This window comes from Cupressus sempervirens, chromosome 9, assembly GCF_028749045.1.
Source record: "Cupressus sempervirens isolate cs-2001-9-10 chromosome 9, ASM2874904v1, whole genome shotgun sequence".
Lineage (NCBI taxonomy): Eukaryota > Viridiplantae > Streptophyta > Pinopsida > Cupressales > Cupressaceae > Cupressus > Cupressus sempervirens.
In genome coordinates, this window is record NC_143126.1 from 561598344 (window position 1) to 561625740 (window position 27397).

At 35.8% G+C, this 27397-nt stretch overlaps 1 protein-coding gene across 1 annotated transcript; it reads left to right on the top strand.

Annotated features, from left to right (window-relative positions):
- The first annotated feature begins 797 nt into the window (after nt 1-797).
- LOC149539890 (protein SUPPRESSOR OF npr1-1, CONSTITUTIVE 1-like) lies at nt 798-8264 on the top strand. Its single transcript, XM_089801086.1, has 7 exons — nt 798-1150; nt 1302-1418; nt 1542-1855; nt 5872-6053; nt 6143-7140; nt 7225-7503; nt 7610-8264. Exons 1-7 carry the CDS (start codon nt 872-874, stop codon nt 8135-8137), a joined length of 2697 nt encoding a protein of 898 aa, XP_089657212.1. The 5' UTR covers nt 798-871; the 3' UTR covers nt 8138-8264.
- Nucleotides 8265-27397: the final 19133 nt, after the last annotated feature.

The following is a 27397-nucleotide window of genomic DNA, read 5'->3' on the forward strand; positions in this document are numbered from 1 at the left end:
TATAATATAGAGAGTCTAAATAATAGAAATGTGATTAATAATAAATTATACACAATCTAATCTAGAAAATCAGAACAATATTATATAACTTAACTCCCTATTATACCCAAACAAAAGTATTATTTTATCAATAATAAATAATTTATCATATTTAATTGACAAACAAATTTATTTAAATAATCACAAAATGATCATTAGGTCAGATTTATTTTAAACTATTTCTTTAATCTTGTTTAAATTGTTCCCGATTATTTTCAAAGAATTAACTTTAGATTAGTTTAACTGTGAGCTCCACTTAAAAAAGAGACGTTTGTGAACTTGGCTTTTAGAGATTCTAAAACCTAAACGTGATTTTTCTAAGTCACATCTGGTGAGAACAAGGAACATTTTCACAGACAATCCAACATTTTATGAAGATCACTGCTGATCAATAATAAAGTCCATTTCTTAATCGATAGGAAGTATTAAACCTATTCCAGAAAAGGCGGACCTACGAAGTTGACATAAAGCCACGTACATTGCCTTTGAAAACTTCCTTGATTGGCTCTTTTGTCTTGTCAAACGTCCCTCCTCCCTGAAATTCTATACTTGCCCCACATTCACATTATTCTTGTTAATGTGAATAGTAACAAACAATAAAGATGAGTTGGCGCGATGCTATTCTATGTTTGCACCACATTGAAGCTTGGCTCTTTTGAGCTGTTATGCAATTCAATCATTGGCCCACATTCACATTGACGACTTGTGGAAAATGAGCCATGGCCTCCTATAAACACCCCAAGTCTCTTTAAGAGGGTAATCAGAATGAGAAAAACTCTTTCTTATCTGTTCATATATTCCTACTTATCTTTCTCATTTACTCACTTTTGAGATGGCCAAAAATATATGTTCCTTTTGCTGCTGCTCTTGCTGTGGTTTACTCTCCCCTTCTCCTCAACAATCTTCCCAACAACAACAATCACCGATTTCAGATCCACAACTACCTCCTCACCAACAAGCCATTATTGATCATCCCACAACATCCTCGTCTTCACGACCTTGTGAACAAGATCCCACCATCACTGATTTAAAAAATTTCTTGCATAAGCTCAATGGTGTAAGCCAGATTGATACTCTAATTTCATTCTTAGAAGAGCTTGTTAAGATCGCGGTAGGTCATCTACACATATGCTCTATATTGTTCTAGAAATGTAATCATGTACCAGATCAGATTTCTACGATTCAAATTTTTTTAAATGATTTTTGTGCCTAAAAAAATTGAATACTATTATACTAAGTGTAAATATGGTGTTCCAAAACAGTCGGGGGAAAGGATTGATGATGGAGGATCTAATTCAGCGGTTGCTAGTTCTCAAATCAAAGATGGTCAAACAATCCTGGAGATGCTCGACAGACGCTTTGGCAAGCGTCCTACAACGGTATATACTTCCCATTTCAGAACTATATGATTAACTAGTGATAGTATTATTTCTCTATTGAATTTATTTCTAGCCAGTTATTGATTGTCATATCTTATATATTCTTGCATAATTTCTGTGCAGCAAAACTCTGGGAATAGCACAATTGCAGAGATTGAAAAAGTTTGTATAGAAGCGCTCAAAGCCTCTGAGAAGATTCCTAAAGTAGGAATAGCACTTTGTATGTTGGGATCCGTGTTGGAGAGATTTATAAAGATGTCTGAGAACAAGAGCGAGTGTCTTGATGTTTTGAGAAGGATGCTTAATCTTGGCAAGCAAATTGTGCAGTTGAATGAGCAAATTCCAGAGCAGAAGGAGAAACTAAATGAGGGAGTCCAACGCATTATTGAAGGAACCATTATGTGCACCTCCCAACTTGCAAGAGCCAATATTTTCAGGTTAGTTTGACTATTTGATGCACACAACCTCTGATATTGCAAGTGAAATATTCTCTTATAACAATGGATTTACTAAAAATCCATTTTGCTTTTATATTAATGGGATTTACAAAGTTTTATTTAATGAGTCATCTATTTTTGTTATATATATATATATATATAAACAAAATATTGTTTGAAACTATTTTTTTCAGCTCTTTTTTAATCTTCTATTCTATTTATCTCAAACCCACCAATACAAATGTATAGAACATTGTAATCTTTTAATTTTCTTCCATTTTTAATATAGTTATCTACCTCAACCATTAGCTTCGATATTTTGACAATCATATTCAAGAACTTTTCCTTCTTCTAACAATTCCATTCATTGATTAATCTTAGATTTGTTTAAATTTTATGTTTGAAAACAAATCTTACTCAAATGGTGAATGTTAATTGTGACTATTCTTTCCATCTTCACACCTTCATTGCCTCTCTGCATCTTATTATTATTGCACTCCCCAAACTACTTCAATATTCACCACAAATCTTTCCATTTAAATTCTAATTTTTAGAACTTTCTTTGTTAGTCTTTTTATTCTACCTCTATTTGATCTTATTTGGGAAAAAGAGGGGTACAAATTTTTCTCTCAAAGTTCCCATTCTTTTAGAGCTCTAGAAGCAAGGGATTCAGCCCTTCCAAGATCCTCCGAGAAACCTCGATCTCTAATATGCCAGGTGATGACATCAAGATCTTCCCAAGCAAGCCTCTTCATAGAGTGAAGGTTCCCAAAACATTGTCTATTCCATATCCATAGCTTGCTTTTAACATATCAAAGCCTTTTATTAAATGAAGACATGGCAGTACCATATGCATGAGTGCCATCTCTCCACCAACATAAAACAAAATCATGAAGAGAGGAATCACAAAGCCACATCAACTAGAACTTAAAAGGTGGATGCTTTGGAATAAAAGCTTGAGTAGCAAAAAATTTGATTAGCATATGATCAGAACCCCTCCAGTCCAGAATTTCCAAAGAGAGAGTAAGGGTGGCACTAACCCAGAAATAAGAAACAAGAAATTTGTCCAAATGCTTAGAGATAGCATCAACTCCAATCCTTCGATTATTCCAAGTATAGAGACCATTAGAAGGCTTAACATCAAAGAGATGCAAAAGCAATAAGTGTTATTGACAAAGAGCAAAAGAAGGCCCCAATCTAGCCGAACCACCTTGCTACTCCTCCACACTTAAAACTAAATTGAAGTCCCCTACTAACACCTAAGGATGAAACGGGTGACAATTTCTAACATATTGAATATGCCTCCAAAATTCCTCATTTCCCATAAAATCAACACACACATACACATTAGTAATCATGATTACCTCTCTTGAGTCCAAAGTAGAAGTCACCATAGAGAAAGCTGAGTGAGAAGACACCCAACCAAGGGGAGAAATTTTCTGTGGATCCCAAAAGATAGCCAAACCACTAGCATTGCCCATAGCCCCAACACACTACCATTGCCCATGAGTCCAAATACTAGAGGCATGTTGGACCATAGACTCCACAGAGAGCTTAGTCTCTTGGATAGAAAAAATACTAGGAGAATGATCAACCACCAAATTTTGAATAGCCTTTTATCTAGGGATGTTATTCAACCCCCTAACATTCCATGAGAGGATAATCATCATTGAATAGAATGGGGAAAATGAGCATCCAATGGTTTCACTAACCTAGACTCTATCAATATATCTCCTGTGATTTTAATCTTCTATTGGTCTATTTTGTGCCCACTCCTTAGAAGAGGAGTAAAGGAAACCCACTTAAAGGGTATATGCATCAACCACGAGGGGAGAGGAGACCCCTCTCCCTTACAAGATGCTAGCACATCCTTAACCAAGTCTGCCAAGACAATGTCATTATCCTCCAACACCACAGGTGTCACTAGAGCATCTAACACAGGAGCTATAGGGACCTCACAGTTCTGATGTACCACAACCTAGGATGCCCCACAAGCGTCATTAGGTGAAAGTCCCTCATCTGGGCAAACTGGGTCAGAAGAGACACTAGGAGGAATATCCTCCTCTAGAACCATACTATCCAACACCTCAAAGCGATTAAAACTTGAATTAGATAGTCTATCTTTCAAATGCCTCTTCTAACCACTTTCCTTGGCTCATAGGCGAGCAGGGGTAAATCCATCCTTATCCTACATTTGAGCCTTTCCCTTTCCTATAACATCTGGTTGATTCTTCCTCTTGGTTGTATTATCCATCTGAGCTTGTCCTTTCCCTATAGCATTTGCTAGTCTGCCACCATTGTCATCTGTAGAACCATCCACTCCTTTGGAAGTCAAGTTGCAAGGACACTGACGCTATAAATGACCATAGTCATGACATATCTAGCATCAGAAAGGGAGGGATTCATAATCTAACTGATGCACCCAGGAAGAAGCCCCGAGAAAAATTTTCAAAGAATCTCGTAATGGGTTATTCAAATTAATTTCAACACAAATTCTAGCAAAATAAATAACCTTTTTATCGAGGGATTGATGTGCAATTGCAGTTGGCTTTCCTAACAAAGCAACAATTTGATGAAGGATGTCTTCTCGCCAAAATTCCAGGGGAAGGTGAGGCAAGTGAAGCCAAACTGGCACTGTTGAAGGGAGATCCTCAACAAAATTAAATCTTGAATGCTAGGGTTTGACAAATAAACCTACATGGTTGTAGAAATAAGCCCGTCCTTCAAAAACATGATTACAATCGGACATGCATGAGAATACAACCAAAAAATAAATATTCCCTGCTAGCATGATCTTCGTATCTCCTTCCACCTTCCATGAGCACCAGATCCAAGCCTCAAGAGTAGATAAGGAAATCCAAATTCCAAGAAATTTGCATATCAATGCATGCTTGATCCAATATTCAATGTTCTCCATCACCACCACTGGAGGAATAACCAGAATAGGGTGATCATGGCTACACGGATAACAAACTTTATTTTTTTTTCATTTTGGAGCTTTGCCCTGAATAAAATGATTTAGATCTTGTTGCATGCATAGTTGGAGAAGAACCATCTATCCTCACCAATGCAGAAGAAATCCCAAGCCTTGCCATGCAAACAATAAAAACTCCAATCCAAAATTGTCTGCAAATGCTCTCCAAAAACCAGAACCCACACTAACTTTGTCCAGCAGCTGTCAATCCAAAAGGAAGAGGGAAGAATATCGAGCTAGGGATTGAGCCCTAGCCCAGTCGGCCTCAATCACTCCTCATCACTCTCACTCTCAAACTTTTTCCTCTTTGATCTTATTTGTTATTTCAACTTCTTTATGGATTTTTTACATCAAACTCTCTTAAGTATTTGACATTATATTTTTAGTTCTCAATTTTTTATACCTTACACTATCTCAATATCAAATTGTTACAAATAATATTTATTGTTACAAACTAAGATTTAGTCATTTTAATAACTCAAAACATAATCTATAGATAAAAAGGAAAAAAATCAAATAAAAGAAATACTTATACATACATATTTTAATTGTTCATAATCTATAATTTACCATAATAATTTTAATTATAATGAAAAATAAACAGATCCAACTGAAATAAAATAATTTTAAAAAAAACACAAAAAAAACTTGTAAAAACTATAATCCAAATATAAAATATATCCCTTTTTGGCAAACTAAACCATCCCGTGTGTCTATATATATATATAAGAGCTTTCCCTACATTCTCAGCAGACTAACGAACCTATTTCAACGGTAAATTTGTTTTAAATCATCATCTGTGATTGAGTTTGGAGGTTAAGAAATAGTATAGTACAATAGAGTGAAAATGGATAAATTTAGATATCAGATTTCAAACACTGTGTTAAATTTGTTTAAGTTGGTCCAAATTTGTTATGACCCATATAGTAGTAAGCCAAGATGAAAGTATTGTTTTTACCACTGAAATCATTATATATCTCTGTGTTGGGGATCCAGTCAATCATCATATTTAATGTAAATCCAATGTGTGAATTGTATGAAGGTTTATAACCGCTCAAGTGAGTGAGACGAGTCTAAAGGATTTTCAGAACAAAATTGACCGATTGTGTATAGACATCCAATTATGGACTGCAATTGACACGGGAAAAAGATTGACTGACATTGGGGACAGAGTGCCAAAGATTGCTTCAGAATCACAGAAAATCTATGCATACCGACCGGCAGGCAGGATATATTTCAAGTTTAATTATATTCTTCTATTATCTTTTGTGTTTGCCATAAACTTTTATTGAGTTTTTCCATTGACTTTGCAGTTGGGACTGAGAGCGCACAGGAGAATGTCATTAAACTTCTTGAATTGAATGCACAAGATCCAACAGTCATTGTTGTGGTTGTCTACGGTTTTGGTGGTATAGGCAAAACCACACTTGCCGATGCAGTTTATGCCCAGCTCAATCTCCAATCTTATAAACATTGCAGAATCTCTATGGATCAGGACTGTACCAGCAACGATCTTATGCGCTATCAAGAACAGATTTTGAATGGGTTGTTCAGAGAGAACATAAAATTGAAAAACTGTGATGAAGGTCAGGGAAGGTTGTCATCATTTTTTAAAAAGAATTCTAATCAGCCTTTATTTTTGTACATTGACAATGGTCTCAAAAGCACAGATCTGGAGAAACTTCTACCCAAAGGCCTCAGCAGTTGCCTTCCACGAAGGAGTAGAATACTTGTCACTACTCGAAATCTGCAGGAGACAAACATATTTGTAGGCGGAAATATTGAACGCCGACAATATGATGTAAGTCCTCTTCATGAAAAAGAGTCTAGAAAGCTTTTGTTAGAAAATGTCTCTGACTACAATGATGAAAATAATATAGTCAAACTCCTCAAGCTGTGTGGCGGGGTTCCACTTCTATTAGAATTAGCTGGTTCACAATTGGCTATAAACAGGGGAAATAGAAAGAATATAGTATTAGAGATGCTCAAAGAAGGAGAGAAGGTGAGGGAGAGAGATATAAGTGATCGTATGGTGGGTTTTGTATACGACAGATTATTACCACCTGTTCAAGACGCCTTTCTGGACATCGCATTCTTCTTTTATAAATATTGGAGAAGTAGAGTAGTGGCCAGCATAGTTGGAGAGGAGGAGTTCAGAGCTCTGGAAGCTGCCTCTTTCGTCAAGACGGATGAAGATGGTTATGTGATTGTTCATGACATAGTTCGCGCAAGAGGGAAAAAGCTTTCAGAGGAGGAGGGAAACAGAATCACAGACACTGAAAGTTTATTGGAATGTTTAAAAAATGATGAGGTACACCATATTTACAATATTTGTAATAAATATTATGGAAATACACTTGTTATTCACATCCATAATGATGATGTTTATGTGCAGAAACTCAAAAAATTGAGAGGGATTCGTTTAACAGAAGAATCTGAGCAGCCTCCAATCGAAATTAATTGTCATCATCTTAATTGCATGAGCAATTCTTTGAGAGCGCTACGTTATAGAGGATCGCGGATAACATTTACGGAGAAATATCAAAAACCATTTGAACAGCTCAGATGCCTTTTTATTAGGGCTGACGTTCCTGATTTACCAATGGAGTTTGAGAAACTAGAGCATCTCGTCTATTACAATGGACCAATGACGCAAGGCATGAATTTGTACGAGGTAAGATCTGCAGAGCATATTTATTATTATAATTTTAATAATATTTCAATACATTATATAAACAAACTAATACAACCTTCTTCATAATTATTGTGCAAACGTGTAGTTTCCTCCAAGCCTGCGCTATATGTACATTGAGGATTATTCTGAGAACAGAGTTGCATATTCTAAAATTCCTCCAAAAGTCACTCCAGATTCTTCGCTTGTAGAGTTATTCTTATGTGGTTTTAAAAGAATGCAAAGGTTGCCAGATGGAGTGGAGAAGCTAACGAAGTTAGAGAGATTAAGTTTATGGGGATGCGCAGAGTTAAGGGAGCTTCCTTCCAAATTGGGAGATCTAAAAGAGTTGGACCTAATTAGATACGATGAATTGAAAGAGTTGCCTTCAAACTTGGGGCAGCTCACAAATTTAGAAAAGTTGGATTTGTCGTTTTGTTCTGAATTGTCAGAGCTGCCTTCAGATCTTGGTCAGCTACAAAACTTGAGAAGGTTAAAACTTGAGAAGGTTAAATTTGAGGCATTGTTCCAAGTTAGAAGAATGGCCATTAAGCTTTGGAGCTCTCACAAAGATGGAGGTAATAGATTTGGTCGGTTGTTCTTCAAAGTTAAAAGATTCCTTGCCTCAAAATATTAAAGGAAATAATTGTATTATATTGGAGTGAGGATAAATAGTAAAAAAAAATCAAAGAATTTGAAGAATGTAATTAAATAATTTTTTTGTGAGGGCTTTCTATCGATTAAAAAATTTCTATGATTTCTCATTTTATTTTAGTCAATTATTATTATTATTTTATATATTATTTTTAATTTACTTGAATAAATAATTTTGTATTAATTTTTATTTGTTTCTATAAGAAATTATCTTATTAAGTTTGATGATTTTTTAAATAGTTTTAAATTTAGTAAATAAGCTAAACCAAATGATTTTGCTGTAATACAGACTAATTTTAACTAAAATAAATTATTTATTAATTATAAGAATGCTTTAATAAATAGTCTAATTAAAATAAAATAATTTTAAAAATTAAGTTTAAAATGATATTTTTCAACATCTTTTAAATACATCTATTTAAAAAATAGAATTTATATTAGCTTATATAATTGTATTAATCTAATTGATATTATACTTAATATGATAATTTATTTATAAATCTATATTAGCTTATATAATTGTATTAATCTAATTGATATTAGGAATATGGTAAATATAAACTTAGGGTTATTATTAACTAATATTAAGGGCTTATTGAATTATGAATATTTAGCATTAGGTTTTATTAAATTATGAATATTTAGTCCTATTAGAATTTATTACATTATGGTTTTTAAATTATGAATATTTAGAATTAGGGTTTCTTACATTATGGTTTTTAAATTATGAATATTTAGAATTAGGATTTATTACATTATGGTTTTTAAATTATGAATATATAGTATTACGGTTTATTAGATTATGGTTTTTAAATTATGAATATTTAGAATTAGGGTTTATTAAATTATAGTTTTTAAATTATGAATATTTAGAATTAGGGTTTATTATATTATGGTATAAATATTATGAATATTTAGAGTTTTGGTACATTTTAATTATGTTGTTTTAAATTATGAATTTGTTTAGGACATAGTGAAATAGGACAACCTATTGAGGTTGGAGAAGGTTCATCCCAAGTTCAAACATGTATGTATGCACACATCTCTCACAAGTATAATCTCTTTCTCGATTTCTACCTATGTAGAGGCAAACTTTATATCTTTCGTTTTTAATTTCAGAGACAAATCCCTAGAATTACAAACTTGCTTCATTTTATTTATTATATCGTGCATGTACAATAGTAGATGATGAAAATGTTGGACATGAGGAAATTGAAGATGAAGCAATGGATATCAAAGAAGGACCATCTGAAGGTTAGATAAAATTGTATTTAATAGTTCATTTGTTATGTATATACACATATGTGGACACTAAAGAAAAGTTGTATGTTAAGTCTTTATCTTAATTTTTATTGCAGCTCGAGATCAAACAAATGAGAATGTTAATCTAGCTCAAAGTTTGAAGAGAAAAATATATCATAGAAACATAGATCATTTAATTGAAATGGATGTGGAAAAATTGAGAGAATATGCTAGTCAACCTACACATACTGTGAAGAGGAAATTGAATAAAAAGTCTAAAGAAATAATTGCACAATTTGAGAATCTTGATACAGTGGAGAAAACTCAACTATTATCAATTTCACTTGTTAAAGATGAATTAAAAGAGCCATTGAAACTATTGGGTGTAGATACAAGTGTAAAAAAGAGGAAGACTTCTAAACTAAAAAGGTATTGTAGAAAGTGTTAAGGAAGGGTTGCACTCCATTGGGAAAAAATCTAGATCTGCAGATAAATCCATTGCACAGAGAGTGATACTAACATCTATTTTAAATAAGAAATTATAGCAAAAAAGAAAAATTGCTTCACTGTCATCTCATATTGGGTATAGTTGAAAGACAATATTACATTATCTGAAAAAGAGAAACAATTTGGATGACAGTAAATTAGAAGGAAACTGGGCACTAATGTGTAGAGTTCCTCGATCTAATAGGATTGTGGAAATAATCAAGAACTTAGGCATTCAATTTTGGATTGATAATACTCATCCTTCTCCAAATAGAAGAGATATCATCAAGTAGAGGATTGGGCCTAAGGAGTATCTTCAATAGGCAAAACATTGGTTGGATGTCACACAACATGAATTGTATATCTCATTTTGTAATTTAAATCCTAACACAAAGATTGGATAAACAATGTTTGAAAGATTGAAACCCTATTTTGTGAAGATAAATAGATCTTTTGAAACATGTTGTCGATATCATGTTGAATTTGATTTGTACTATCAAGGGTTCAGAAAGATGATAGAAGACAATGGCGGTTCTCAAAATGTTTTTCATAAATGATCGAGCCAATTCATAACATCAATCTTATGTGACAAACCAAATGAGCATGCGGGTAAGTGCAAGAAGTTGGGTCTCACTTTTGGGAAAAATGTGGAAGTGTTATTCCTATTTTTGAAATTTCTTGTCAATTGATGTCAAAATTTGAGGTTTTTAGAGATCAAATATAAAAAAACTTCAGAAATAAAAATTTTAGTGTTTGGAATCTAGTTTTTGAATATATAATTTATTTGTGTATCCATATGATAGATTTTTTTTTTTGGTATGGATCTTTAAAAACCACTTTTTCAAAACACACCAATCATCTATCTTGTTTTGTTTTTTTATATATTTCATCATTACATGGCATGTGGTGGTAGTGATTCTGGAGAGGCCAGTGTACATGGTCATCCCCAGTGGATCGTCACATAGATCCACTAATAGTACCCAAGATAGGAAGAAACTTTTCACCGAGACTCTTCAACATTTACAGAGTGCACTTGATGCTATTGATCAAAGCTCACATGCTTCACCTGCCCTACAACATAGGGATAAGGTGACTGCGATTATAGATGAGCTAATCAGTATGATGCATAGTGTCTAGGGTTTAAACCCTTATGATAGTTCTAGTTTGGACACATTTTATAGCTCTCTATCCCATAGTGTCATTGGTGGTTTGAGGTGGAGAGAGATAGATAATATGGTGTTAGTGGAGAATGTGAAGAGCATGTTCTCGCATTATCAACTGTTCAAAATGGTCCAAGGATACCGTACTATGAGGTGTACTGATCCATTTGTGGCTCCTTTTATACATCCTCATTAATTGGTTGCACATCAAATGAGGCCCCAAAAGGATGAGTTCCCCTTATATTTTTGCAAACAATTGTTGCATAGTTTAATCTACATCATGATGTTAATTACATTGATATCCTTAGGCATGCTAGGTAGGGTCAGAGTACATTCTTAGATAAATTTAGACACACCTGATGCTTTTTTTCCTTTTAATAAATGGGTATTTGTTGGTCTAGACCTTTTGGTGATGCTAAAATATGTGGACTTAGCTACAGCCAGAGATAGAGTGGCAGATGATACACATAGAGATGTGTATGAAAGGATTTTCACTATTGCGACCCAAGTGCATGAGATGTCTACTAAGCAAGTGTGCAAATACATGACATGCTGAGGATCTACATCTATAGGTGGTCACGATGGTACATCATCTTCAGCTGATGATATGTATCATGAGGTTGACATCCCATCTCTAGTAGACATCTCCGTGGAGTCTTTAGTAGAACATTTGAGGGTTATGAGTACATGTTTGTCTATTGATCTTCTTTTATCCTATCGAGATATTGAATTGTTGATTGGACACCATCTTAGTGCAATTCCATCATATGTACTGGTATCATTAGTGGTAGATCAAAGGCACAAGGTGGTTAGGGATAGGAGGACATACATATTATATCTATAGCTCCACCATAGACCACTATTAGGGAGGATGTAGCCCCCCCTACCAAGGTTGGTTCTTACCCACCATGATGATCATTGTTTATAAATATGATTGTGGATCCTATGCTTGACATCCCAGATATGACCTTTAGTGATACAAACCTAAGTGACATATGTAGACAGGATGTAGCCCCCCCCCACCAAGGTTGGTTCTTACCCACCAAGATGATAATTGTTCACAGATATGATCACAGATCCTATTCTTGACATCCTAGATATGACCTTTAGTGATACAAACCCGAGTAAAATGTGTAGACATATATTTGCAAAGACAAGGTCATATGGGGACTTGTAGACACCTACGCATTCTTTATAGTAGGAGATATGGGTAAAACATTACAAATATGTCTATTAAATTTTCTACAAATCTTCTATTTATTTTTAAATCTAATATTATTCAATTTAGTAAATTATAAGTTGTGACATATTGTTTCTTCTATTGCATATAGGTTGCATCTGCAACTCATAAGGGTGGAGATGGAGAGATGTTTGTTGACCCTTGTCATCCTGAGTCACAAGTAAATTTTATTGTATGTATGTTAGTACTTATTTAATATATAGACATGGTCATGATACATTTGTTCTTATATTGCACATAGGGTTCAAGATCTTGTGTCATTTGATCACATCGTGGAGTGCAACAAGATCATGTTTGATGTTTATACATGTCATATACATAAGTCTAGCTAATATGTTTTAGATGTTTGATATTCATTTAAGATGAGATCATTTAGATTTATAGCTATGGGACATTTTACATTTATAGTGCTCATATTTGACATATTTCATATTTGCACGAGTTATCTGACCATTTACATTTATAGTAGACATATTTGATATTTTCATGAGTTGTCTGACCATTTACATTTATAGTTGACATATATGATATTTGCATGAGTTATGTGACCATGCTTATAGGTATTTGATATATTTGATATTTACATTTATAGTTGACATATTTGACATTTGCATACATATTTTCAAAATTTATAGAATATCTTTTACATAAATGTGGATACATGTTTATGAAATCTCTGTGCAATATTTTTCAATAATTGTTAATGTGTACAATGTAATAAATTTACATATTCTATAAATTTATGAAAATATATTTTAGATAAATGTACATGTCCATTGTAAATGTGTATAGAAATTATTTTGAATATATTTGCATGTGCTTAAATTTATAATTAAGTAAACTTCTACATTTGCATATATAAACACACACATATTTACAGGTACACATGTATATAAATTTGAAATATTCATATGAATCATAAACTTATCTATCAATGTACACTTAAGAAATGCACACATACATATGCATGACAGATAAGAATTATGCATGTACATATAACTATTTCATCTAAAGAAATTAAAACATTATATCTACATTTATACACTTAAAGCAATGTAAAAAAAAAGGAACTTGCATATATATTAAATAAAGCAATGTTAAAAAGAAGCAACATGTATATATATTGAACAAGTAATGAGATGAACATGTATGTAACTTGTACATGTGTATATCAAAGTACTATAGATATATAAGAAAAATATCAAAGTAATAAAATATAACTACTTCTTAACATAAAACCACTAATACATATGGTCAGGATCCTCTCTATCTTTAATAATCTCAAACAACTTTTCATGCTCCTCGATATCTAACCTCCACTTTTGTTTTCTATGTCCTATTATTGGCACAATGTCAAATTGAATCTTTGTAGCTAAAACCAAGTGGTTGTAATGCAAAACCTTTTGGCCAGGCATGTATTCAACAAATTCAACACCATTGTGGTCAATTTTTGTTTTATGATAATAGGTGCTTAGAAAATAAGATTTACTTCATTGAGTATTCTTAATAATATAGAAAATAAATAAATATTTAATCTATACCTTCTATAACAACTGAACTAGTTGGATATGACTAGTTATCATCATCTATAGTTGGTTTAATCAACTTGAATTTTGTTTGAGTGCATCTAAGAAAAGAATAATCTACACCTTCTAGAATCCACAGACACAAAAAAGATGTCACCTACAAATGTACAAAAACAATGGAAAGTGTAAATAAATAAATATGAAGACAATTAAATATAATAATGAAACATATTTGTAAAAATTTGCTTGGAACAACTAATCAAAAACTCACTCATTATCAGTTGAATACATAGGATTAGGAATTCCTATGTCATTTTCATCTTCTTCATAACAAGGACTTCTAATTATTTTTTTCCACTTCCATTCAGAGAGATACCTATTCGCAATATTCTTGCATTGAGCCATTGCATTGTTTTGAAAGCAGACATCACAAAAACATGATTTTTTTCTTACTTGAAATTACTAAAGATTTTTGTTTTTTGGCAGTCATTAGTAGATGCAATCTTTTAATTCCAAAAATTGGTTGACAATTATAAGGATTTGTAATGTCCCCATTTTAGCAGTTGACCAAGTGTGTGCGCATTAGCCTTGTTCTACATGGTCCCGAGGGCTAACGAAGGGTTTAATGGGATCTTGGAGTGTTTTGGCCTAGTCATTTCCAGTTTGGGCCAAAACGAAGTTGATTTACTTAGTTTCAGGCATACTTACTATTTTTAGTAAGTCGGCAGGACACAGTGCAGGTCAATTTTGGTGATTGGACTCGATACTCCTTGGTGAGAGCTTTCCGATGAGCTATCACTCGCATTATTCGGAGTCCGATTGCTAATACATTTTAATGCCTGAAGTTTTATTAAAGTAATGTCTAATTTAATTGTAAAATATTAAAGTGTTACTTTAATATATATTTTATGGTGATGTGTACCCAAGGGAGACATAAGGGGTATTTTAATATATGTTTTATATTACACATCTTTTATCCCACATTGCCCATATGAGTTGAGGGGACCCATGGGAATAGAATAAAAGGAAGCATTTGTGGCTTCATTAGACAGGTGGAATATGAGAAGAAATTGGTGTGTGAGTTGCAGCTTTGTTTTCGGCATTTGAGGACGTCTATCCTCTCTTGTAACATTCTAGACGTCATTCCCTTGGGGTTTGGCCTTTGGAATTCTTTCTTATTGGCTTCATTATCAGGCAGTTTAGTTGCATTTCCGGCTACAGGCAGATTTGATATTTTGCTCATATCTTCTTCACTACTTGTCCGACGCTTATGCCACTTGGAGGGAATGGTATTATGAAGGTAGTGGACTGATTGGAGGACAAAGTATTGTAGCAGCAAGTTCGTAAGCATGGGCTGGAGTATTATGACAATATTGCTGAAGTAATTAGTGAGTTGATAAATCTGCTATGTATTTGATTTTATGAATTCTGAAAATAACATTTTATTAGCAGCAGTTCATTTCCACTTTGCATATCATTGTAGTTGCTTTCTTGTTTATGTTGTATGATACCAATTCCATGCACGAAACACAACAAACAATAAATGTTTGATTTTCGGAATTATAAGAGGTTTAAAACATTAAACGGAGAAATAAGAAGTTGAATGCAAACTGTTTGACATAATTCCTTTCAGCAATTTGGTTTAGTTTTTTGGGACATCCAGGGGTGCCCATTACAGTGGTATCAGAGCTATAAGTCCTACCATCCTGTGGAGGTCTTATAGGGAATTTGGAACAGCCGGATAGAGGGAAAAAGTAAGTAAAAAAACACAGGCTAAACATTTATGTTTGAGCATGCGACAGGGGTCTTATAATTTCTGCGATACCAGAGCAAGACAAAATAGGATTTCAGACTTGCAAAGCAAACAGTCTAGTACATCCGTGCAGGGGGACATTGAATTCAACCATACAGACACAGAGGAGATATTCTGTGATCAGGACAATAATATGGGTGATCGAGATGACAGGAATACAGGATTAGGCGGAGGCAGAAATGCTGGTCCAGATCAAGGGGAGGTACTATTCCGATAGTTACTGGATACATTAGAGCAGGGGCAGCGTATGCAGCAGGAGCAGAATAGGCGAATGGACATGATGTTGCAGCTCATGGCTAGACAGATGGGTGTCAATATTAATCCAGGTGATGCCAACAACAGAAACAATAACAACGAGGGAAACAATAACAACGGGGGAAACAATAAACATGAAGGCCAAGGCAACAACAATGGTCCTAAGAATAACATTAATGGTAATAATGGACACGGCAACAATGGGAATGAGGCTGATAACTTTAGACACATTGCACGCCCAGCACGGACTGTGAGCTCGAGACCTCTTCTACCCACTTTTCCACCAAGAGATCCGGTTCATCCAGTAAACAAACCGCAGATTACCGAGTTACAGGATCAGTTCAGGAGGGACTGGGAGGCTAGTGGACCAGAGTTTCAGGCGGATATTTCTCTTAGAGATTATATGGACTTGAGGATGAGACACATGCCTAAAGCAGGAGGGAGGAATCAAAACTTTGAGCTGAGGAAGAAAGTTGGAAAACTTTCTTTACCTTATTATGATGCTTTAGGGAAGATGACTGCACGAGCTTGGGTGCAGAAGGTAGATACATACTTGCAGCTTAATCCTATGCCTGAGGAGGAGGCTATCAAGTATGCGGCTATGCACTTGGATGGCGTTGCACATGAATGGTGGCATCATGGCATGGTGACTTTGGGGCATAATCAGATTACATCTTATGAGGAATTCACCGAAACATTGATTGGGAGATTTGACACTAAGGATCCCGAGTTACATTTCAAGGAGCTAGCATAGTTAAAACAGTCAGGTTCTGTGGATGCTTACATTGCCGAGTTTCAGGGCTTGTCTGTACTTGTTACTGATATCTCTCCTAGGAGATTGGTGGTGTTATTTTGTGATGGTCTTGCTGATCCATTACGAGGTTGGGTGAAGGGACATGATCCACTCACGTTAGCTGAAGCAACTAAAAAGGCACGAGATTTAGCCCCTTCAGTATACAAAGGAAAAAACCATTCAACAGATTCTTCCTACCGCAAGGACAAAGACAAAAAATCATTTCAGAAAGAGTATAGCAAACCCAAAGAAGGATCAAAAGGACTAGACAATGAAACCTTGAATGAACTTCGAAAGAAGAAGCTGTGCTTCCATTGTAGAGAGCCTTGGGACTTATCTCATAAATGTTCTCTCAAGGCTAAGGCAAATCAAATGGAGTATTTTTCAGCAGAAGAGTCAGAGTCAGAAGGGGAGGATCAGCACTCCGATTTAGATGAGGGTAACACTATAGAGGAGAGCAACATTCCTAAGGATGATAGATCATTGGCACGCTTGACAGGGGCCCAAAAGGCAATCACATTTAAGGTTAGGGGTACTATCCAGGGGCAGAAAGTGATATCTCTTATTGACACTGGGGCTACACATAACTTCATAGATGCACAGTTGGTAGCCAGGAGAGGGTTACAGACAGAGGAGCATGATGGGTTTAGAGTCATGGTGGCTAATGGTGATAAGTTATTATGCACTCGGAAGATATCTAATCTTCGCATCAGGTTTGGAGATGGCTACGAGTTGGAAGATGAGTTCTATGTTGTGGACATGGGAGATTATGATGTCATCCTCGGCATGACATGGATGGCTTCACTAGTTGAGTTCACACTCAATCTAGCAAAATTGGAGATGAGATTCCAGCATGAGGGGAGAACTGTGGTACTTAGAGGGCTTTTAGCTGGAGGTTGCAGAATAGTGTCCTTGAGGAGAATGCAGAGACTTTTTCGTCATGATGACATAGAGTGGGCGGCAGAGTGCCACATTATGCCAACTTCACCAGAGCCACAAGAAAAGAGTCATCCACTAGATGTCCAGAAGATACTTGATAGACATGCTAAAGTATTTAGCGATATTCGTCATGGGGTTCCTCCTGACAGAGGGATGGAACATGTTATTGAGCTTGAGGAGGGAGCCAAACCAGTTATGATTACTCCCTATCGTCATCCTAAGAAACACAAGGATGAGATAGAGAAGGCGATTAAGGATTTGTTGGAGATGGGGCATATCAGGCCCAGTAAGAGCCCTTTTGCTTCAGCAGTAGTATTGGTAAAGAAGAAGGATGGGACAATGCGCATGTGCATCGATTATAGGGCACTGAATAAGAAAACAATTAAAAACAGGTATCCCATTCCTAGGATTGATGAGCTGATTGATGAGTTGCATGGGGCATGCTTCTTCACCAAAATTGATTTGCAATCCGGATACCATCAGATCAGGATGAGAGCAAAGGACATTGAGAAAACAGCCTTCCGATGTCACTATGGCCACTTTGAGTTCATGGTTATGCCATTTGGTCTAACCAATGCACCTGCTACATTTCAAAGTTGTATGAACCAGGTATTCAGGAAGCAGCTGAGGAGATTTGTCTTGATCTTCTTTGATGACATCTTGGTCTTCAGTAAGACCTGGGAGGAGCACTTACATCATCTGGAGGAGGTGTTATCTATTTTGGAGAGAGAGTCATTGTATGCCAAGGAATCTAAATGTGAGTTTGGCATGACTGAGCTCCTTTACCTGGGGCATATCATTAGTGCAGATGGCGTTCGGGTTGATCCCGAAAATATTAGAGCTATTGTAGAGTGGCCTACTCCCACAAACCTTACACAGCTTAAGGGATTCTTTGGTTTATGTGGTTTTTATAGAAGGTTTGTTAAGGGATTCTCACAGATTGCTACACCCTTGACAGATCTTACCAGGAAAGGAGCCTTCGTGTGGACAGGGGCAGCACAGAGGTGTTTTGAGCATTTCAAGCAGGTAATGTCTTCATGTCCAGTTCTAGCTCTACCGGATTTCACAAAGCCTTTTGAGCTTCATTGTGATGCATCAGGTGATGGGATTGGAGCAGTATTGATGCAGGAGAAGCATCCCATTGCATTCGAGAGTAGGAAGCTCCGAGGAGTTGAGAAAAGTTATTCTGTCTATGACCGAGAGATGTTGGCCATAATGCATGCATTGGCCAAATTTCGATCATATTTGGTAGGTGGACGTTTTTTGATCAAGACTGATCACAACAGTATTAAATACTTCATGAGCCAGCGTGATCTTAATGACTGGCAACAAAAATGGGTGACTAAATTGCAGGCTTATGACTTTGACATAGAGTTTGTCAAAGGTAAGAAAAATGTGGTGGTTGATGCCTTATCTCGGAGACCTCACTTATGTGCTCTGGCAGAGATTTCAGGAGATTGGAGAGATCGGATTATAGCAGAGTATGTCGGAGATGCTTGGGCTTCTGGATTGATTTCAGGTACTATACAGGATGATCGCTATGAGGTGATAGATGGATTGATCAGAGTTCAGGACAGGGTTTATTTGATTCCGTCATCACATTTGAGAGAGGCGATATTGAAGGCATTTCATGATGCACCCACAGCAGGACATCCGGGGGTCTTCAAGACCTACAGGCAGATCTGAGAGTGGTTTTCATGGAAAGGGCTCAAGGATGATGTTCAGAGGTATGTCAGGGAGTGTATGGTTTGTCAACAGAATAAGGGAGAACACACATTTCCTGCAGGTTTATTAAAGCCCTTGCCCATTCCTGATAGGAAATGGGAAAGTATTTCGATGGACTTCATCACTGGTTTACCACGAGTGCAGGGAAGGGATTGCATCTATGTGGTGGTGGACCGCTTGACGAAGTTTGCTCACTTCTTTGCTATTCCGTCCACTTACACAGCAACACAGGTGGCAGATCTTTTCTTTAAAGAGATATTCAGGTTACATGGGCTGCCCAGATTCATTGTCAGCGACCGGGATAGTAAGTTTATGAGTGTTTTTTGGCAAGAGTTGTTTAGGTTGTGTGGTACAGATCTTACACCTAGCACTAGTTATCATCCGCAAACAGATGGGCAAACAGAGATTGTGAATAAATGGGCAGAAGGATATTTGAGGAACTATGTAACTACACAACAAAAGGCTTGGATCAGATGGTTGCATATGGGAGAGTATTGTTATAACACCACTTATCATATGTCCATCAAGATGACTCCTTTCATGGCACTCTATGGTTATGAAGCACCTAGCTTCATGGATTTAGTTTTGGGGGACAGTAGAGTGCCCAAAGCCAAAAACTTATTGCAGGATAGTCATGACATCCTGAAAGTGCTCAAAGAGAATATACAACAGGCCCAGAATCAACAGAAATTGTATGCTAATCAGCACCGAATAGAGCGTAGCTTCGAGGTAGGGGATATGGTTTACTTGAGGCTACAACCATATAGACAGTCATCGCTCAAGAAGAGCAGAGTTGAAAAGTTGAAACCTATATTTTATGGTCCCTACAGGGTGATTCGCAAAGTGGGCAAAGTCGCCTATGAGCTTGAGCTTCCAGAGGGCAATCGAGTGCACAATGTGTTTCATGTGTCTAGGCTTAAGAAAGCCATTGGTCAGAGTGTAGTGCCTTCTATAGATTTACCCCCTTTGGATGAGGAGGGGAAGCTTGTGTTAGTACCTGAGGCTATTGTGGATACCAGAGAGAGGAAGCTTAGAAATAGGTTAGTGAAGGAGTATTTGGTCAAATGGAAAGACCTACCGGAGGAAGATTCTACATGGGAGAGTGAGCAGGTTATTCAGCAGGCTGGACTGAGGTTGCTTGAGGACAAGCAATTTCAAGGGGGGCAGACTGTAATGTCCCCATTTTAGCAGTTGACCAAGTGTGTGCGCGTTAGCCTTGTTCTACATGGTCCCGAGGGCTAACGAAGGGTTTAATGGGATCTTGGAGTGTTTTGGCCTAGTCATTTCCAGTTTGGGCCAAAACGAAGTTGATTTACTTAGTTTCAGGCATACTTACTATTTTTAGTAAGTCGGCAGGACATAGTGCAGGTCAATTTTGGTGATTGGACTCGATACTCCTCGGTGAGAGCTTTCCGATGAGCTATCACTCGCATTATTTGGAGTCCGATTGCTAATACATTTTAATGCCTGAAGTTTTATTAAAGTAACGTCTAATTTAATTGTAAAATATTAAAGTGTTACTTTAATATATATTTTATGGTGATGTGTACCCAAGGGAGACATAAGGGGTATTTTAATATATGTTTTATATTACACATCTTTTATCCCACATTGCCCATATGAGTTGAGGGGACCCGTGGGAATAGAATAAAAGGAAGCATTTGTGGCTTCATTAGACAGGTGGAATATGAGAAGAAATTGGTGTGTGAGTTGCAGCTTTGTTTTCGGCATTTGAGGACGTCTATCCTCTCTTGTAACATTCTAGACATCATTCCCTTGGGGTTTGGCCTTTGGAATTCTTTCTTATTGGCTTCATTATCAAGCAGTTTAGTTGCATTTCCGGCTACAGGCAGATTTGATATTTTGCTCATATCTTCTTCACTACTTGTCCGACGCTTATGCCGCTTGGAGGGAATGGTATTATGAAGGTAGTGGACTGATTGGAGGACAAAGTATTGTAGCAACAGGTTCGTAAGCATGGGCTGGAGTATTATGACAATATTGCTGAAGTAATTAGTGAGTTGATAAATCTGCTATGTATTTGATTTTATGAATTCTGAAAATAACATTTTATTAGCAGCAGTTCATTTCCACTTTGCATATCATTGTAGTTGCTTTCTTGTTTATGTTGTATGATACCAATTCCATGCACGAAACACAACAAACAATAAATGTTTGATTTCCGGAATTATAAGGGGTTTAAAACATTAAACGGAGAAATAAGAAGTTGAATGCAAACTGTTTGACATAATTCCTTTCAGCAATTTGGTTTAGTTTTTTGGGACATCCAGGGGTGCCCATTATAGGATTTGAACGATCAATATCTGTAACACATTAAATTGACAAGTTTCTATGTCAATAATCTTACTTTCAATTCAAAATATAAAAGTAATCAAATCAAAGGAAAATGGAGATCTTACCTTGCACTTCCCAAAAAAAATGTTTATTATATGTTGTGTCTCAAGGAGAAAAATTAGATTTGCAGCATTCAACAACTTGATTCCCTTTGTCTATCTTTATACCTATATAAGAAAATTATATGAATTTTAACAAAATATAAAATAATTATCTACTAGATGCTCATATACATCAAATTTGATTAGTACATAACAATATTATACCTAAAAGTTTATGTTGACAAAATCCACACTTTACAAATGCTCCTACTTCATCATGCTCTCCTTTTCCATGACTACTTTTAAAGAAGTTCTAATGAAACTTAACATTATGTCTCACATGTTGTCTTGCAAGCCAATTCAATGCTTTTGCAGATTTAAATTACCCTACGAAAAAAAATCTAAATAAATTTATGAGTAATCAAATTTATACATACATAATTGTTCACTTAATTAAATATGTGCATGAAATTTTGAAGTTTAACTTCCAAATACACTTACCAGCACAACCATTAGACCAAATTCATTATTCTGAAGCATTTGGGTATGTGCAGGATCATGGTGTGCCAAAAAGTGGCGATGTGAAAAAAATAGAATTTGAACACGTCTAAAAGTGCTTCAAAATCCGCTCTGACCTTTTTCCACCTATCCAGGTACCAAGCCTGGAAGGAAAGGTCAAGTCTTATCGAATATCCGATCTAATATCGGATATCCGATAATCATATAACATTATTATTATAATATTATAATAATATAAAAACATTATATTATAATAGTATAATATATTATTTAACATGATATAACATAATATTATTATAATAATAATTATTATACTATAATATAATAATAATATTATTATTATATTATAATCTTATAATATTATACTACAATAATAATATTATATTATAATAATATAATATAATATTCAATATTATAATATATAGTAATGTAATAATATATATATATAATATAATATAATAATAATAAAGTATAATATATTATAAACTATAATAATATAATATAATATAATATTTAAAAGCTATATGTTATATGTTATATATGTTATATCTTATATATAAAATATAAGATATGCAGGCGATCGGATATCCGATATTTGTAACATTACATATTAAAAAAAGACCAAACCCGCGGGCCCTTATTTCTCACATTTTGGGGGCCAGTATTAGTGCGCAACCAAATATCAGATATAAGATCGGATATCAGATATTAAGGTTTTTTATTTTTTAAATTAATTTTTAATCTAAATTCGATAGATTTTAGCATGACTTTGTTTGTTTTAGTTGAATCTAGGGTTTTTTTGAAAAAAGAGAGAGGTTAAAATTAAGGTTTTTTTAAAATATATATTACGTTTTGCAATTCAATAGGAATGGCTGATCAGAATGATGACATTGAGGTAGGGAATAATATTCCTCGTAACCCCCCACCAAACGATCCAGTACCCCCACAAAACTGTCCACCAAATGATCCTCTACCCCCTCAAAACCCTCCTCAAATCGAGGATTTGATAAATGAAAATCTCACCGAGTTGAGAGGTTTGCATAGAACATATAATAATGTACCCGCATTAGCTCCTATGTTATCCACATTAAACACCATAGTGGATAACATTGAAACCCTTACAAACCAACAAAATGCCACTCTTCATTGGCATGATCAAATGCACGAGATGTTTGATGATGGTTTGGATTATGATGAGGTTGTAGCCCTCAACATAAGAAAAGACAATTTGGCCAGCCTTTTTGCGAACCCGAAAACGAGTTTACCAGTTGACCCAAAAAAATCTAAACTATCGATTAAATGGTGCACAAATGATGCCATACGTGCAAACTTTTGGGATCGTTGGTGGATGGTCTTTGATATCCCTCCACATGCCAATTTATACATACTTTTTTATTTCCTTAGAAAATTATATGTTGAATTTGTGTTGAAACTTAAAGTGAACTATTGGAGCATGAAGCCCAACATGGGCTTAGGACTAGGAGCTCCTCAGGATAGACCCTCTTCCTAGCGAAAGAAAGCTGGCACTTTTGTCCCCCCCACTGATATCTCCCCTCCTCCTCGAGTGCAGCATCTAAATATTATGATAGAGGCTAGCTCTCAAACTATCATAGCCATTGATAGGCTAAGTAGCCTAATGATATCTCAGGCTAGGTCAATTCTGCCTCCTTGTGTTGATGATACTGGTGCCAGTTCATCATCCGCTAGCTCATCACAAGTTTATGTGCCTCACACTTTCATTACATGCAAGAATATTTGCCTGGGTCCCATAGGTGATCTTCCTGAATATCATTTTGTATTAGACGAGGATACACCAGACATACACGCAGAGGCTACAGACCTTGATGCGAGAGAGGAGGAGAATGCAGAGGCATGGACTCCTTTGGTGTCGGTACGTGTATATATTTTTTTGTTATGACATATGTGATTTAAAGTTAATTTTTATAATAGATTAATTTTAATTTTTAAGCCATATTGACTTTTATATGTATGTGATCTTCATTCACGTTTAGTTGATGACCAAGGCCACACTCTCAGCCATTTCATTTGGCCTTGAGACATCTACGGTACATTATGTTGTGTTCACATTTTTTTTCTATTTGATATTGTAGCATATATGGTTGCTAATCTTTCTTTTATCTTGCAAGTAGCACTTGTCCTGGAGGGACAAAGTGCAGAGGGTGAGCCAGCACGTATTGACAAAGGAAAGGTAATTAGGCGCTTTCTATTTGATTAAATATTGATGCATTCTTGTAAAATGTTTGTGGTAATCCCATTTAATTACATTCTTTATTGTATATAGGGAGTCGCTACTGGTGATGAGCCTGTACAGATTCCACGTCGTAGACCATCAGGGATTTCCATTCGCACTAAGAGCCTCATTGTATGTATAAGTATCATTTATTTTTTATTATCCTTATCTTCATAAATAAATTAAAAACTAATTTTTGTGATATTAACAACTACTATTTTGTATCTCATAGGAGACTCCTGGTGCACATGAGGTCTGACGAGAGAGTTATGTAGATTTGATGATGTGGCCACTCACTCCTGAGGAGGAGCCTACAATAGTAAGTTGTAGTTTGAATTCATGATTAAATATGTTATAAATTTAGCATGTTATGAATTATAATGTTATAGTTTACATTGTAGATTCATCTGATAAAGGTATTTGAACATAAATAGCCCACAATCAGAGAGAAACCAACATTGTCAAGGGCATACGAGAGGACTCCTGACTGGCGCAGGAGGTCGACGAGAGAGGTATTTATTATAAAATTTTGATAGTATTAATCTCCATTACAAAAAAGATCATTATGCATTTGAGTAATTCAATGTTAGATACGTAGAATCATATAAATTTAGTAGTCTAACTTTGGGTTTTCCTTTTTTGTTTATGTAGGAGACATCTGATCCACCTAGTGCAGTGAAGAGGCTGCATTTTGATTATCCACCAGCACCCTAGGATAGTATAGTTGTCATAGGATTCATAATGAGACATTTTGAGATGGTATATGCCACATTGTGTATAGAAACATTGATATTATACACATTCTGATGGCATGATCGGCCACATTTTGTATATTGATCTATGTATTTTGATATATATTTGAGTACTTTGTCTATGGATACATGATCTTTGATATATATTTGTGTAAAATTTTGTCTATGGATACATGTATTTTGATATATATTATTGTCATTTATGTGCACAATGATATACATATTAATTTAGTATCTAGTATTGTTCAATTTATCGTGGAACATGTGTATTGTTCATGTTTATGGAATGTCATTAATTTTGATTATGTTTGTTATATTCAATTCAAATGCAATAATTTTTGAATAACATTTTAACAACCTTTATTATCAGATTTGGATGCAATGTATAATTTGAAGTGCTATCATGACATAAACACACTTGTTAATCTCCTGCACAAGGTTTAGATAACCCCAAATCTGATTTTAAACTCCACCTTCAACCTTGAAACTAACTCTTGGCTTCAAATCTAATCTCAACACAGTTAAGGACTCCACTCCTCAACCATGGATTCTATCCCCAACCACCAAGTCATTTATAGATTTGTAATCTTTGATAACTAGCACTTCACTTTGTTACTATCCTCATACTACAACTTTTCAATTTCAACATAACTTCAAAATATCTCAACTTAAGAGACTTGATTGGATAGTTCATCGATAGCCCTCATGAGCTCTGAGTTATTTTAGGCCTCAGCATCACTGTCCTGTAGCATTCAAAGGTTCATTGATAGCCCTCACGAGCTCTGAGTTATGACCCTCAAAATATCGACCTCAAAATGCACTTAGAGCACCTTGGAGACTCCTCGGTATGGGGTGGCCACAGACGATGGATGGTCTCCATGGCCAGAACAAGGGTGTCACTAAGGTTCACCCACCCACCCAGAGCTAATGGCACTAACAATTCGATGCCAAGATGAGCGATTTCAAAGTTACGTTGTGGTGCACCTATGAACTGAGGCACACTGCGAGTTTAGGCATCGAGCAAGATCACTGTGCCGAATCCAAGCAGAATATGATCTCTCAAAAATGAGATAGATTATTTTAGGTCTCAGCATCACCTTCCTATAGCATTTTATAGTTCATCGATAGCCCTCACGAGGTTCGAGTTATGACCATCGAAAGATCGACCTCGAAATGCACTTAGAGCACCTTGGAGACTCCTCAGTATGGGGTGGCCGCAAATGATGGATAGTCTCTATGGCTAGAACAAGGGTGTGACTAGGGTTAACCCACCCATATTGAGCTAACGGCACTAACAATCCGATGCCAAGATCAACAGTTTCAAAGTTACACTGTGGTGCACCTATGAACTGAAGCACACTGCGAGTTTTGGCATCGAGCGAGATCGCTATGCTGAATCCAAAAAAAATGTGATCTCTCAAAAATGAGATAGGTTATTTTAGGCTTCAATATCACTATCCTGTAGCATTTGACAGTTCATCTATAGCCCTCACGAGCTTCGAGTTATGACCCTTGAAAGATTGACCTCGAAATGCACTTAGAGCACCTTCGAGACTCCTCGGTATGGGGTAATGATGGATGGTCTCCATGGCCAGAACAAGGGTGTGACTAGGGTTCACCCGCCCATCCGAAGATAATGGCATTGATGATTTGATGCCAAGATCAGTGGTTTCAAAGTTACGCTGTGATGCACCTATGAACTGAGGTACACTGTGAGTTTTGGCATCGAGCAAGATCATTGTGCCGATTCCAAATGGATAAAAGAAAGCTAGTTGTCATGTCCAAATGGTCCATGTACTATAATCAGAGCTCTGAAATGAATGCATTTTTGATGAGTCTCTCACTATAGCACAATCTAATCTATCAGCTACGGACCCTTCCTCAACCAACCAAAAGAACCTACGTACCACTGAATCAAGAGTCCCCCCCTTGTGATAATGCTAAACTACACCAATCAACAATGCTACGAGCATCAAGAAGCTTTGCTGCTGAAATCTTCAGTTGCTCCTTGACTAGAGCTCTCTTCACACATGCCTTCACTCCATCATGTTCCCCTTTTCCATGGCTGGACTCAAAAAAACTCCAAATATGAGGCACCTCTCTCTCTATGTGCATCCTACACAACCAATAAAATATGCGAGCATTC